This window comes from Chaetomium strumarium, assembly GCF_033439665.1.
Source record: "Chaetomium strumarium strain CBS 333.67 chromosome Unknown B0T15scaffold_3, whole genome shotgun sequence".
Taxonomy (NCBI): Eukaryota; Fungi; Ascomycota; class Sordariomycetes; order Sordariales; family Chaetomiaceae; genus Chaetomium; species Chaetomium strumarium.
In genome coordinates, this window is record NW_026944431.1 from 2,644,024 (window position 1) to 2,657,639 (window position 13,616).

General features: G+C 57.0%; 4 protein-coding genes and 2 non-coding genes across 6 annotated transcripts; 4 read left to right on the forward strand and 2 right to left on the reverse strand.

Annotated features, from left to right (window-relative positions):
- The first annotated feature begins 397 nt into the window (after window positions 1-397).
- On the forward strand, window positions 398-3,404 carry B0T15DRAFT_529228 (calcium-activated chloride channel-domain-containing protein). Its single transcript, XM_062869098.1, has 6 exons — window positions 398-664; window positions 731-768; window positions 844-1,775; window positions 1,840-1,948; window positions 2,013-2,468; window positions 2,540-3,404. The coding sequence occupies exons 1-6, from the start codon at window positions 606-608 to the stop codon at window positions 3,094-3,096; spliced, it is 2,151 nt and encodes a 716-aa protein (XP_062722895.1). The 5' UTR covers window positions 398-605; the 3' UTR covers window positions 3,097-3,404.
- A 104-nt stretch (window positions 3,405-3,508) lies between these two features.
- On the forward strand, window positions 3,509-3,580 carry B0T15DRAFT_t86. The gene has a single exon. It is a non-coding gene; the product is annotated as a tRNA-Gly (tRNA).
- Window positions 3,581-3,927: 347 nt separating this feature from the next.
- B0T15DRAFT_566711 (FMN-dependent dehydrogenase-domain-containing protein) lies at window positions 3,928-6,022 on the forward strand (the record flags this gene model as incomplete). The annotated part of the gene is made up of 5 exons (XM_062870705.1): window positions 3,928-4,365; window positions 4,433-4,466; window positions 4,525-4,562; window positions 4,616-4,891; window positions 4,940-6,022. Exons 1-5 carry the CDS (start codon window positions 4,297-4,299, stop codon window positions 6,020-6,022), a joined length of 1,500 nt encoding a protein of 499 aa, XP_062722896.1. The 5' UTR covers window positions 3,928-4,296.
- Window positions 6,023-6,551: 529 nt separating this feature from the next.
- Window positions 6,552-7,689, forward strand: B0T15DRAFT_492613 (putative ras-like GTP-binding protein; the record flags this gene model as incomplete). Its single annotated transcript, XM_062866870.1, has 2 exons — window positions 6,552-6,747; window positions 6,875-7,689. The coding sequence occupies 2 exons, from the start codon at window positions 6,552-6,554 to the stop codon at window positions 7,687-7,689; spliced, it is 1,011 nt and encodes a 336-aa protein (XP_062722897.1).
- A 787-nt stretch (window positions 7,690-8,476) lies between these two features.
- Window positions 8,477-8,571, reverse strand: B0T15DRAFT_t98. Its single transcript has one exon. It is a non-coding gene; the product is annotated as a tRNA-Ile (tRNA).
- Window positions 8,572-8,655: 84 nt separating this feature from the next.
- Window positions 8,656-13,398, reverse strand: B0T15DRAFT_414043 (C2H2 transcription factor). The gene is made up of 4 exons (XM_062865434.1): window positions 13,032-13,398; window positions 11,252-12,979; window positions 10,008-11,187; window positions 8,656-9,940 (listed from the first exon to the last, which is right to left on the reverse strand). The coding sequence occupies exons 2-4, from the start codon at window positions 12,909-12,911 to the stop codon at window positions 9,070-9,072; spliced, it is 3,711 nt and encodes a 1,236-aa protein (XP_062722898.1). The 5' UTR covers window positions 12,912-12,979; window positions 13,032-13,398; the 3' UTR covers window positions 8,656-9,069.
- Between the last annotated feature and the right edge of the window lie 218 nt (window positions 13,399-13,616).

Below are 13,616 nucleotides of genomic sequence, written 5' to 3' on the forward strand. Positions count from 1 at the left end.
TCGGATAGGGGCAGAAAGTCGTGATGGCACAGTACTCGACCCTAACCCGAACCTGCATGTCTCGCCTTTAATTCGGACCTACTCGGGAAGCGCAGTACTAGTAGTCTCTTGGTTTGTCTATAACCATCCCAGACACTGTTCGACAGGTTTTTCTTTTGTCTCGGCGAACGGACGAAGATTCAAAAGCTGAGAACAAGGGCTCGGAAGAGTGATGTGGTCAGCGGAGAACTGGGAATTACGATAGGAGTGGTATATAACTGTAATATTCAACCCCGTTACCAGATTTACTGTTCGATCTGGAACTCGCTCGATCCGGCAGGCAGTGCACAGACCATGCGCCAGATGCTTGGTTAGGCCCTGCAAGGTGACATGGGCTGCATCGAGTGACGTCGTTTCAGCTCTTTCAAGGTTGCAATAGTTATCCCTTCATTTACGGATTACAGCTCCCTAAGGTGCCGTCAATTCTGTACAGATCTTGCAACACAACCTACATAAGGCCTGAACCTGTGGCTTTTCTTTCTGCAGCATTTATAAACTCAACTGAGCAACTACGCAACCATTGTAGGCTTCTATCGAGCATCCAGCCAGGCTCTCTTCCTGCTGCCATGGCAAGCTCTCGGAGCTTGGAGAGGGAGAAGGACAGACGGTCTCAGTCCAACTTCGAGTGAGATAGCCTCACTGTTTCGTGCCATTGCATGACCACAGATGCTAATAGTTTTTATGTTTACAGCGTCGACTATGTAATTCACTACACGATTCCGCAAAATGGTTCATCCCCCTTTCGGACCCCCCCATCACACCTTCCTTGAGAACCCCCACTAACTCCCTTCACCCTCTCTCCAGAAGCCGCCGAAGCAGAAGCGTCCTTCACGCAGCTCGTAACTGCCCTCTCCCAAGCGGGCTTCGCCACCGAAGTCCGCCCCGGCCGCCAGCACCACAACGGGTCGCACTCGGCCTCGCTGCTCGTCTTCGTCAAGCTCGCCTCGGACCGCCTGCTCAAGTCCCAGGTCTACCGCGCCCGCGTGCAAGACTACCTGTACGGCGTGCGCCCCGCCGCGCCCGCGCCCTCCCCGGAGAACGATGGCGACATGGACAGGTACTTCGCCGAGGAGGAGCCGGTCACGCAGGCCGAGCGGCTGCGCCTAGCCTACCTCTTGATTACGAAACCCAAGAACGAAGGCGGCGCGGGCGTCACGCCGAAGAGGGGCCGGTGGCGGTTCGTGAAGAGCATCTTCCCGCTGCACGACAGGAGGTTCAATAAGGAGTGGATTACCGAGTGGAGTCAGAAATACTACCTGGACGAGGGGGATATCGAAGGGATTAGGGAGCGGTTTGGCGAGCGGGTGGCGTTTTACTTTGCTTTTCTGCAGTCGTACTTCCAGTTCCTGCTTTTCCCGGCCCTGTTCGGGTTTGCTGCGTGGCTGATTCTGGGGCCGTTTTCGTGGTTCTATGCCGTGGTGAACTCCCTGTGGTCCGTCGTCTTCTTCGAGCATTGGAAGATGAAGGAGGTCGATTTGGCGGTGCGCTGGGGGGTGAGGGGCGTGAGTCGGATTCAGTTGTCCCGGCCGCAGTTCCAGTGGGAGCGGGAGACGGTGGACCCCGTGACGGGCGAGATTGTCAAGGTGTACTCGCCCGTCAAAAGGTTGGGAAGGCAGCTGCTGCAGGTGCCGTTTGCTGCCGCCTGTGTGGCGGCCTTGGGCTCGGTGATTGCCGGCTGCTTTGCTATTGAGATCTTCATCACCGAAGTGTACAACGGGCCGTTTAAGCAGTACTTGGTGAGTCTCTGGCAGGACGTGTCCGGGTCTAGGACTCTACTAATACTGATATGATATGTGCCAGACCTTTTTGCCCACGATCATCCTCACCATCTTTAACCCCACGCTGACAACGCTGCTCACTCGTCTCGCTGAGAGGCTCACGGAGCTAGAGAACTACGACAGCCATGACGGTAAGTTGTCTCTCTCGCTCTCTCGCCTTGACGGGGCACAACAGCTACTGACCGAGCCTCCCAGCACACCAAGCTTCTTTCGTCCAGAAGATCTTTGTGATCAACTTCATCACCTCGTACCTCGGCATCTTCCTGACGGCCTTCGTCTATGTGCCCTTCGGAAAGATCCTAGTCCCGTATCTCGATGTGTTCCAGCTCACAGCCCAGAGATTCACGGCCGAAGGCAAGCCTCTGCCAACCAAGAGCTGGCGGATCAACCCGGACAGGCTCACCAAGCAGGTCATCTACTTCACTGTCACTGCGCAGATCGTCAATTTCCTCACCGAGGTGATCGTGCCGTACGCGAAGCGCAGAGTCTTCAAGACTGTCGAGAAGGTGCAGTCTGAGATGTCCGAGAAGACGACGGCCCAGGTTAAGGACTCGGAGGAGGAGGCCGACTTCCTTGAGCGGGTCAGGGACGAGGCTGAGCTGGATGAGTACGACGTCACAATCGATTACAGGGAGATGGTCATCCAGTTCGGTATGTGTCCTCTTTCTGCTCTGCCCTCTCCAGCCCCTTTCATAACCATCAAGCCGCTGACCGATTTTCAGGCTACCTATGCCTCTTCTCTGTGGTCTGGCCCCTGACCGCCTGCTCCTTCCTGGTTAACAACTGGATCGAAGCCCGGTCCGACGCCATGAAGATCGCAGCTAACAGCCAGCGGCCCATCCCCTGGCGCGCCGACTCCATCGGGCCCTGGCTCAACTCGCTCGGCTTCCTGTCCTGGCTGGGCAGCATCACCAGTGCCGCCCTCGTCTACCTCTTCCACAGTAGCTACCAGAACGGTGGGCCCGACGGCTCGCCGTGGGATATCCGCGGCTGGGCACTGCTGCTTTCCATCTTATTCGCCGAGCATGTCTACCTGGTTGTGCAGTTCGTGGTGAGGTACCTCATCCGCAAGCTGGATAATCCGGGTCTGCAGAAGGAGAAGCGCGAGCGGTTCGCCATGCGCAAGAAGCTCCTCGAGAGGATGGTGGAGCGGGATATGAGTAAGGAGACTACTGGATCAGGGGTGGGTTTTGGTGGGGAGAAGATCACCAGAGAATCGCTAGAGGAGGATGCGAGGAGGCTTTCCGTTTCCGGAGAAGGAAGGCCGGAGCAGATGTGAGTAGCTAGATTCCTATGATTTTCCTTTGGACTTTTGTGGACGCGTTTGTTGACAGTTATCGTGCAGCTTCTGGCAGCGGCAGAGGGGCGCCTCCGAGGCTATTCAGGTCGGAAGGACCCTGATTGCTCAGGTAAGGATCGCTTGGAATGATATGTTCTTTAGTTCTACTGCTGACAGCCCCGTAGATGGGCTCGAACCGGACCGAGTCTAGGAAGTAGGCCGTTGCAGTTTTAGAGCCGAACAGCTAGCGTTGGTATTGCCGAATAGCATGGCTGTGGAACGCACCTTGGTTTGTGCCACACGTTAGATATATGCCGGAGAATACCGTGTGTTGTGTTAGGAGAGACAATGCCATCTGAGGTCCCCCAAAGAGTCGGTCAAAGTTGGAAATTAGGGTAAGCTCGTCCACAATGCGCCAATGGTCTAGTGGTTAGGATTCAACCCTTCCAAGGTTGAGGGGGGGGTTCGATTCCCTCTTGGCGCAAAAAAAGATACATCAGAAGGTGGCTTCTCTTTTTTCCTGATTGCGGTTTAGTTTTGTTGCCGAGCGAGCAGAAGGCCAGGATCGCACCATACTGGATCTACTATAACGTTATAGCCTGTGTTGGGTGCCTGGCTCGACAAACCAAACTAGGTCCTGATAAAATGTATACCTGACTCCAGATCAGCCTATACCCGACACCGGTCGGTGTAATGGGGGCCGAGGTGCGCCGAACTTTCGAAACTATGTCCATTGATACGGAAATATACCGACTCTTACACGTAAATTACCGTAAGTTCTCGATGTCAAACAAGCAACAATACCACTTGTGGAGATACTGAGCCAATCCCCGCAAACTTGGCACAGCCTACCCACACAAGGCGAACAAGCTCCGACGGTGGCGACCGTTCGGTTGGAGAAGTCGGCTTCCTTGTTCCCGATCTGCATGTGCCGGGAACGCGATGTAGATCCCCTAGAACGGTTGCTCGTGAGAGGAAAGTGAGATTTTCCTTGTTGGCACTTCGCTTTGCTCAATTCACGCAGAGCCAAGATTGTCAATATCCTCCTCTCCATTGGTCCCAATCCAACCATTAAGACCTGACGCAACTGCTGTCATTGCCTCTCAAGTCACCGCTTCACCTATTTATACCGTCCACTTAGCTGAACAGAAACACCATTGCTTTGCGCGCTGGGTCGTGCCATATTCAGCATACACCACGATGGCGCAGTTAACGGGGGTTGAGGTCGCGAAACATAACAGTGCAAATGACTGCTGGGTTATCGTCCATGTATGTCCGCTCCTGTGTGGGATTTGAACTTGGTCATCTCACTGACTACTTACCTACTCACTTCCAGGGTAGGGCATACGATGTCACAGAGTTCCTTCCTGGTTCGTGCTTACGCCGTTGGCGCTGCTTTCTCTGAGGCCCAAGTCTGACGACCTGCAGAACACCCCGGAGGATCCAAGATCATCCTCAAGTATGCGGTCAGAGCTGTCCCTTTTCCCCGTCTCGAAGTGCGGACACTGACTGCTTCCAGGGCAAAGATGCGACGGAAGAGTTCGATCCGATTCACCCTCCCGATGCCCTCGAGAAGTACCTACCCAAGTCAAAACACCTCGGGCCCGTCGACATGTCGACCGTGATCAAGGAGAAGGCCGAGGAGTCGCCAGAGGAACGGGAGAGGATGAAGCGCATCCAGGAGATGCCCGTTCTCGAGCAGTGCTACAACCTCCTAGACTTCGAGGCCGTTGCCCGCAGAGTCATGAAGAAGACGGCATGGGGTTACTACTCCAGCGCAGCTGACGATGAGATTGTATGCCCCACTTGCCCATCCCCTAGGTCACCTAGCTGACTTCACTAGACCCTGCGCGAAAACCACTCGGCCTTTCACCGAATTTGGTTCCGTCCCCGTGTCCTGGTCGACGTCGAGAAGGTCGACTTCTCCACCACCATGCTAGGGACGCCCTGTTCCATCCCATTCTACGTCACTGCCACAGCCCTCGGCAAGCTGGGGCATGTTGAGGGCGAGGTGGTCCTCACGCGGTCCGCGGGCAAACACAACGTCATTCAGATGATCCCGACCCTTGCCTCATGCGCATTCGACGAGATCATGGACGCCGCGTCGCCGGGCCAGGTCCAGTGGATGCAGCTGTACGTAAACAAGGACCGCACCATCACTCAGCGCATCGTGCAGCACGCCGAGAAGCGCGGGTGCAAGGGTCTATTCATCACAGTGGACGCGCCGCAGTTGGGTCGCCGCGAGAAGGACATGCGCACCAAGTTCACCGAGCAGGGTAGCAACGTGCAGAATGGACAGGCCACGGATAACAGCCAGGGCGCCGCCCGAGCCATCAGCAGCTTCATAGATCCGTCGCTGAGCTGGGACGACATCCCCTGGTTCAAGTCCATCACCAAGATGCCGATTGTGCTGAAGGGCGTGCAGCGGGTGGAGGACGTCATCAAGGCGATCGAGGCCGGCGTGCAAGGCGTGGTCCTCTCCAACCACGGCGGCCGCCAGCTCGAGTTCGCCCGCTCTGCCATCGAAGTTCTCGCCGAGACGATGCCCGTGCTGCGCGAGCTCGGACTCGAGAACAAGATCGAGATCTACATCGACGGCGGCATTCGCCGCGCAACAGACATCCTCAAGGCGCTGTGTTTGGGCGCCCGCGGGGTGGGTATCGGCAGGCCATTCCTGTATGCCATGTCAGCATACGGGCAGGACGGTGTGGACCGCGCCATGCAGCTCCTCAAGGACGAGATGGAGATGAATATGAGGCTGATCGGGGCGAGGAACATTGGCGAGCTGAATGCAAGCATGGTAGACGCGAGGAGTCTGTTCAACCATGGCTCGCCGCCCACGGATAGTCTTTCGCATGCCGTGTATGATCCATTGGCTAGCCCGGCTCAGAGGCTGGCGGTGAAGGGCGAGAAGGCGAAGCTGTGAAGATGCAAGTATTCGTAGACAGAGGATATGTTAGAGGGTTGCATGTATATAGACAGCGATATGCCAGACATCCTTCGCACCGGGCTGCTGCTCCTAAGGAGAGCCGGTTGTATTCTTCTTGACTCGCCAACAGCTATTGCACCCAGCCTTATTTATATGGTCGAAGGAGAGGTTGTTCTACTAGTGTATTGAGAGCTTTAAGTTAGACTTTAGAGATCGTATTCCTCCCGACCTCGTTGTTTACATCTCTCGGACATACATAATGCTACCCCTTATGACATCATTTCCAGCCTATCAACTGACTCAAATCCCCTTATCGGCCACGACCGTTCTGCCGTGCTTGCCGCCTGCTTATCCAGGTGCCTCAGTCTCGGCGCGCTGTGAAACCATCTCATTTCCAGCAGCCGACCGATTGCAGTCTACAACGATCGCGGCAGCAAGCGCAATTCAGCCCAGCACGGGCAGCGGGTTTTGCATGCGAGCATGTCTCTTGCCACAAATTCGATAGGCGACAATCCATAACGCCACGATGTCTTCGTCGCTCGAGGCCAAGATCGTCGTGCTCGGCGCACAGGGCGTAGGCAAGACGTCTCTGGTGATGCGCTATTGCAAGGGCGCCTTCAACCCCTCCCAGATCACATCGACTGTTGGCGCGAGCTTTCTGACCAAGCGTGTTGTCGATACCGATACCGACACGATCGTGCGGCTGCAGATATGGGATACTGGTAATTACTAAACTCCTCCCTCTTCCTAAGTTACTCCTCTTCCCACCACATCCCTAGAACAAACATCGCTATCCCGCCACTGTCACCGCCGAACAATATCTTACTCACGTATGACAACGCATGTCAGCCGGCCAAGAGCGTTTCCGCTCCATCTCCCGCCTCTACTACCGCGGCGCCAACGCGTGCATCCTCTGCTACTCCATCACCGACGCGCAGTCCTTCGCCGAGATGGGCATCTGGTTGACCGAGCTACGGCGCAACCTGCCGCCGGACATTGTGCTGCACGTGGTGGGCACCAAGGCCGACATCGTCGCGCGCGACCCCTCGCAGCGTGAGGTGCCCTTCGAGCGCTGCATCGCCTACGTCGCCGAGAACCTCAACCCGGGCATGGGCTCGACGCCGCCTCCGACCGCGGGTGGCTTTCTCAGCCCATCTTCGTCCTCCGCCGACCACCACCACCAGCACAATTCCACGCCACAACAGTCATCGCAGCATTGGGGGCTGCTGCAGGGATCGGGGGATGGTGCTGAGCTCCGCAGCCCGAGCAGTAAGCGCTCGTCGGGCTTCTGGGGCCAGGAAGTAGGCTGGGACGCGTGCCACGAGATCTCGGCCGAGTCGGGCGAGGGCGTGGAGGAGGTGTTTCGGGTCGTCACGCGCAAGCTGGTCGAGCAGAACCGGAAGATGCAGGCTGCGCTGTTGGCCGCGACGGGGTCGACGCCCGGTGACGGATTCACCCCCGGCTTTGGCCCCAATGAGGCCGACGGCGGATACTTTGATGCTGTGAACGGGCGTGGCAGCTTCCGGGTCGGGAGGGATAGGCGGAGCTGGCTGTTTTCGCCTGGCTTCTCCCCTGTCATCGGAGGCACAGTCCCCGAGGAGGATAGAGAGGGGTGGGAGCAAGACGGCGACAGGAGAGGGAGACCGCGGAGGACATGCTGCTGATCGGCAAGAGGTGAGCTCGAGTCTACATTGGCTCAGCTAGGGGAACGGTGTGGGAGGCCGGTCAAAGGAAGAGGGCAGGATATGACGCATCCGATGATACCCGTGATGAACCGACTCGGTCGATCACCTCTTCATGCAGGGCCTTGGTTTTCTTTTTGGCACATTATGTAGCCACAGAAGGTATGGTCCTGGATTGGTTGTTTGGCGTTTTGTTGGTCTTTTACCTAGCGTTGCATGTCCGTTTGGGTTTCGGGCGCGGGTTCGGGCGTTACTGGACGGCTGCGGTTAGGTTTCTGCGGGATTCTACTTTAGACACATGGCATCACGGCCGCGGGTTTCCTATTGCCGACTAAGGAGCATCATCAATGAGCCATGATGGTATGGGATGTGGTGTAATGTAGGTTAGTCCCTGTCTGCCACAGGGCCGAAGGGGAAGATAAGCAATGGCCACGATCATGATCCTGACAGTGTTGGGTATTACGGCAGGCCGCTAGAGGATGTCTAGGCAAGACCGAGGAGCCCTAAGGGAACAGTCTGTCGTTCTTTTTGTGTTGCGGTCTCGGCTGGATTGTTGACAACATCCTCGCGTCGCAGGCCACCAAGATCATTAGTGCAGACCTTAGGTAAGTAAGTAGGCACCTCTTTGTTCATAGTATGGGAGAATGGACTACCCGATTATGGAAAAGGGATGCCGGTAAACAAGCACATAAAAGCTAGGTGTTGGAAAAGTCGGTAAGTCTAACTTAAAAGATTGAAAAACAGACAAAAAGCGAATCATAAAACATAGTGCCCAGTAACAGGATTGAACTGTTGACCTTCGCATACCATATACAGGTGGAACCAGTATTAGTACGACGCTCTAACCAGCTGAGCTAACCGGGCTGGTGCTGTAACATGACGCTTGCTGTGGTGCAAAGTATTAATTAAGCAACGCTATAGTCAGGATTTCATGGCGCGATACTTCCGCCCAAATCCACCCTCGATGGCTCTCACGACCACTCTGGAGCTGGGCAGGCTATGTAAGGTAGGTAAGAATTAATGTGTTGGTTCTACATCGTTGTACTGTTGGAAAAGGCAGGTAAATGGGAACTAGAAGTCTAAACCATTTCAGAGTGGGATTGTACTCCCCTGAATACGCTACATCTGTTCGTTGAATCCAGCAGCCACCATTACCAGCGTTGAGGTATCAAAAGCAGTCAACAACATCCCCTAACCGTATACATACCCTTGCACTCACCGTCTCCTTACTCTCCGCTCCGCACATACACCCGGCGCAATGCACCGAAGGATAGGTATATATATGTAAGGAAACCAGAAACCAGACCACTACGGCCATCTCATCTACCCCATGGCAAGACCCCATTTCCAACATCCTCCCCCTCATAGCTGGTCCATAGCCATCCCGCCCGTAGCAATGCCCAGGTAATCCTCCATATTCCCAAAATCAAAATCCATCTCCTGCAGCATATCATTGATCTCGCTCTGACTCATACCAACACCGACCCCGGGGCAGTCCATCTCCGTGATTGGGCCCAAGCCCACCGTGGAGGAGGAAAGGTTGGGGTAATCCCTCTCCACTATCGGGCCGAGTCCCATATCCGTTGACACCTGATTCATCTGGCCGCCCTGCTGCAAGGCCCCGGTTGGACTATTTTGAGTCCGGGAAGGAGAGGAAGGCTGACTGAGCCCCAGGCGGACGCGCATCATGTCCCGGAACTTGGCCAGTAACACCTCGTCGTCGGCGGGGGTCCGCTCCTCGCCGGCGTGGGCGGGAATGCAGTTCCAGAAGGCGCGCGCTCGCTGCCGGATCGCGGCGTCGGACGGGAACCCCTCCCGGCCCAGCATGACCACCTGCGCGGTCACGAAGTCGCTGAGGTCCTTCTCCAGCTCGCGTGAACAGAATACCGCCGGGGGCGGCTCGCATGCCAACACCTGACAGACACCATCGCCACCCCCTTGGTTTTCGGACATCACTCCCGACATCGGGGAATGGTCGCTGTTGGCTGCTGATGTTTGCTGTTGCTGGAATGGGGAAGCGGACGAAGAGCTAGCGGGAATCTGTGGTGGCGCCATCTTCTGGGGGTTGGGGAATACGTAAGGTGGCCTAAAGCCTGACCCGCCCTGGCAGATGTTCCAAGTGATCGAGTCAGTCAAGCCCGGGAGGGCAGGGTCGGTAAGGAGGCCGACGTCGCGCTTGAAGCGGCGGAGCCACTCGGCATTGTCGGCCGCTGTTTGGTTCCACGGGTCGTCACTGTGTGAGGGAAAACAAAGTTAGTAATTGCGGTGTTGACTAGGGCAACAGAAAAGAAACAACTTACTCCTCGTAGACAATCCAGCGCGCTTGGTGTTGGAGCTCTTCGTCGCTTGGGACGTGGCAGTTGGGGTTGTTCGGCGACATGGCCGAGGCGACATACTTCTTCAACTCCCGAGCCAGGCGCGTGTAGCAGTTTGCGTCGTTGAGAAAGTAGGCGCCGACTCTGGGAGGGCATGCCCCCAATGCTCCTGTTGCGTTGAGTGAAGCGCCGCTGCCACTGGCTCCTGAACTGAACGGTGATGTGGTTCCGCCAGAGGAGCGACCGCCCATAGCCGAGATGGGCCTGTAACAACCGTCGAGCGTGCCTGGCACCTGGGCACCGCTACACCCGGCCCCGTCACTCACACTCGTCGGAGCATGCCGCTGCCTGAAAGTCGCCAGCCATAGCGGATCGTCGGCGGAAGTCTGATTCCATACGTCGTCGTTTTCGTAGATGATGATCCGAGCCTGCCTTTGGAGATCCGCGTCGGTGGGCTCGATGCCGAGCGCTCTCTGTTCGACAACGTACTCGGCTAAATCGGCCTCCAGCCTTCGAGGGTTGTGGATCGTCGAGTCGATGGTGGAAGGGTCCTTGGATCGTTTCCTCTCGTCCGCCATAACCCCGGGGTGCGGCAGGCCAGCCCTGTCCCGGAAGCCGGCAAGCCAGTCACGCGAGCCCTTCACCAGCCGGATCAGGAAATCGCTGACCTCGTTGGATGGGAAATTAGACATGGCTTCCATGCTGCGGATGATGTTGCACGCCTCGATCTGCAGCTCGCAATCCATGGCGGTCAAGCCGAGCAGACGGCGAGCCTTGACGTAGTCGTGGAGTTTCGCCTCCATCGGGTCGAGTTCAAAGATGTTGCGCTTGCCGTTGATCTTGAGTTGCTGCCAATGCTCAACGCCTCTAACCTTGGTCCACCTCGCCTCTTGTGCGATGCGCTCGGAAGAGAACAGCAAGTCCCGGAACCATGAATCTGACGAGGTCGCCGAGGCTTCGGCAACCTCATAGCTGTCGTATATTAACGCGCATGCTGTGCGTTGAAGGTCGTCATCCGATGGTTCCTTGCCCTCCTTCTCACGCCAGTTGTCCATGTAGAAGGTTAGTTCATGCTTGATGAGCTCGAAGGCGTTGCGGGCCGATGAGACCGATGGCCGGGACGCCTCATACGGATTCGGGGAGTTTCTTTCGTCGTGAATGAGATCTTCATGAGGCATGTCAGCACCATTCCAAGCTGGCTATCAGCGATGGGGTGGAGAAGAACTTACACGGTGGAATGGAGTTCTCGACCATGTCGAGCACGGGGGCGTCGAAACCCCAGCCACCCTTCCAGTCCGCCATGGATTTACCCTTCTTGAAGTGCTCGGCGAGGTGGTCAACACGGACGGACCACGTGTCCAGGATGGCGTCGCAGAACCCGCAGCGGGATCGGATCTCGGGCGTGGTCGCCTTCCACTGTTCCATGGACCAGCTCATGAACTTAGCGTTGTGAACGAGCTTCAGATGCTGGCGCAGATGGTCCTTCCGGTAGAAGGTGCGTTCGCTCATGGTTCGCTCCTGGCAGGCCGAGTGGTTGTGGCTGTCGACGTGCGCCTCGTCCGGATTCGCCTCCCCGCAGAAGACGCACGACATCCGACCGTTCTCCGGGTTGAAAGCCTGCGCGCCGTTGGGGGAGCACACCCACCGCTCGAGAGACAAGTGCAGCGACTTCTCGTGTCTCTGCCAGTCGTGCTTCGTTCTGAACGTTTCGGTACAGAACGTGCATTGATAGGTCTTGGGCGGACCCGACTGGTGAGGTTGGTTGCCGGTAGTCAGAGCCTTTCTCCTCCTCCGCCTCCGACCACGATGGATCGACGACCCAGCGGACCCAAATGAGCCCCGCGAGCCGAACGAGTACACGGACGTGCTCGAGTGTGAGGTATTGGCGCTGCTGATGGCGGAATCGCAGAGCGACCTCCCAGAGCCATCGTCGGTGAAGTTGGCACTGTAGGGGCTGTTGAGGCCCGAAGAGATGCTCGAGGTGGACTTGATGGCGTTGGCAATGGCCGTCACCGACGCGGGTTCGTTCTCCGGCGGAGAGTGCGCCCAACGCTGCAGCGGGTTCATGTTCTCGAAGGATGCGGGCGTTCCCCGTCTCTGCGGGATGTCGATGGGGTTTGCCCAGCTGCGCACGCCGGGCGACGTCGACCGGTGGCTCACGGCATTCTTGTTCCGGCGCCGGGTGTTGGCCAGCCAGTTTGTGATTTGCGTCTTGCTGAGGCCTGTCTGCTTCTGCAGCATCTCCTTTTCCTCCTCGTTCGGATAAGGGTGCTTGCTGTGGGTTGACAGCCAGTTCTTCAGGATCTTGACCGATTCTCTGGAGAAACGAGCACCGGCTTTGCCCTTGGGCCCAGCCGGGTTGGCGCTTGACTTCTCAGCAATAGAAGCCGACCCAGGCAGGTCCGTAGCCGAAGCCGACCGGAGCGGCTCGGAGTGGAAGTCCTCCTGAAGCAGCTCGGGGTGGTCTCCCATCACTGGCCAAGGGTTGGAAGGGAAGACCGGATCGAGACCGAAGCTGCATGCACGGGCAAGGGCGACGCAACTCGTGCAATAGCCCTTGTATTTACCCTCTGGGATCCGCTTGCACTCGAAGCCGCCCAGCTGGCAGTGCTCACAAGGGGCTTCGGGGGTCTCCAGGTGGTCCTCAAACGTTCTGGTGCTCCTATCCGTGGGCATGGGGATCTCCTCGTCTAAATTCCCCATGGTGGGTGAGACGTTGTTCTCGAAGTGCTGCAAAGCCCAGAACGAAAAGTCGTCACCGTCGGCGTTCTCCAGTGCCAGGTCCAGGTCAGCCAGCGACTGGCCCGACGGCAGCATGCATTGAGACGGCATCTCAACCCCGGCGGCCGCAGCCGGCTCGGCTTGGTCCCAGTTGACAAACTCGTCCATCTTCCCGAGACTACGGCGCTGCCGCTATTGGGCAGCAACACGGGCTCACCCTGCCGTCCGTGGAGTTACTATCAAGATGTCAGCCCAAAGGGCGTACGGAGAGGGCCCAGAACGCATTACTATTGCGTCGTTGTCCACGACGAAGGGGATTCTGGTCGCGCGGTAATGCACAGATGGTCTCTCGGATGTGTCACCGAATGCCCCGTGTCAATAAAAGGGGGTTAGCCTCGGAGACTCGGAAGGCGTATGTTGTCGTCGACCGCTTGCAAACACTGAGCTTGGGCCAGATTGAAGGATTGTCAAGAACAACAACGTAAGCGAAAGACGACTAAGCTGGCGGGATCAGATTTTATTTGAGCCCATCTCCCAATCCCATGTACCGGTATGCCATGCCCTGCATTCGTTTTCTTCGCACTTCGGACACCTAGTTCCACTCCCTTCAGCGCGCTTCGTTCGAAGGAGGAGTCATGAGTTGCTGTGTCTGTCCAGGCGGAAGTGCCAGGGTTGGTAAAATGTGGGTCGCGCCTTTCGATTGACAACAGGACCCCGCCATCGAGGTCTGGGCATTCCGCAATGCATCTCTCGTGTGCGAGTCCGACACCATCTCGCCTACCGCGACCTCCCTGGCCGAATTCGGTAACGTTACCGGCACACCAGAGCCCGCCCAGTCTCCGCCTATCGGACTGTTCGGTGGACATTGGTATT

Excerpts from the sequence above, each read along its gene's own strand:
- B0T15DRAFT_529228 (XM_062869098.1), top strand. The coding sequence starts at position 606 with ATGGCAAGCTCTCGGAGCTTGGAGAGGGAGAAGGACAGACGGTCTCAG. Across the intron at positions 769-843 it reads CTACACGATTCCGCAAAATG|AAGCCGCCGAAGCAGAAGCG; the intron begins GTTCATCCCCCT and ends CCCTCTCTCCAG. Across the intron at positions 1,776-1,839 it reads GGCCGTTTAAGCAGTACTTG|ACCTTTTTGCCCACGATCAT; the intron begins GTGAGTCTCTGG and ends GATATGTGCCAG.
- B0T15DRAFT_414043 (XM_062865434.1), bottom strand. The coding sequence starts at position 12,911 with ATGGACGAGTTTGTCAACTGGGACCAAGCCGAGCCGGCTGCGGCCGCC. Across the intron at positions 11,188-11,251 it reads CGAGAACTCCATTCCACCGT|ATCTCATTCACGACGAAAGA; the intron begins GTAAGTTCTTCT and ends TGCCTCATGAAG. Across the intron at positions 9,941-10,007 it reads CGCTGGATTGTCTACGAGGA|TGACGACCCGTGGAACCAAA; the intron begins GTAAGTTGTTTC and ends TCCCTCACACAG.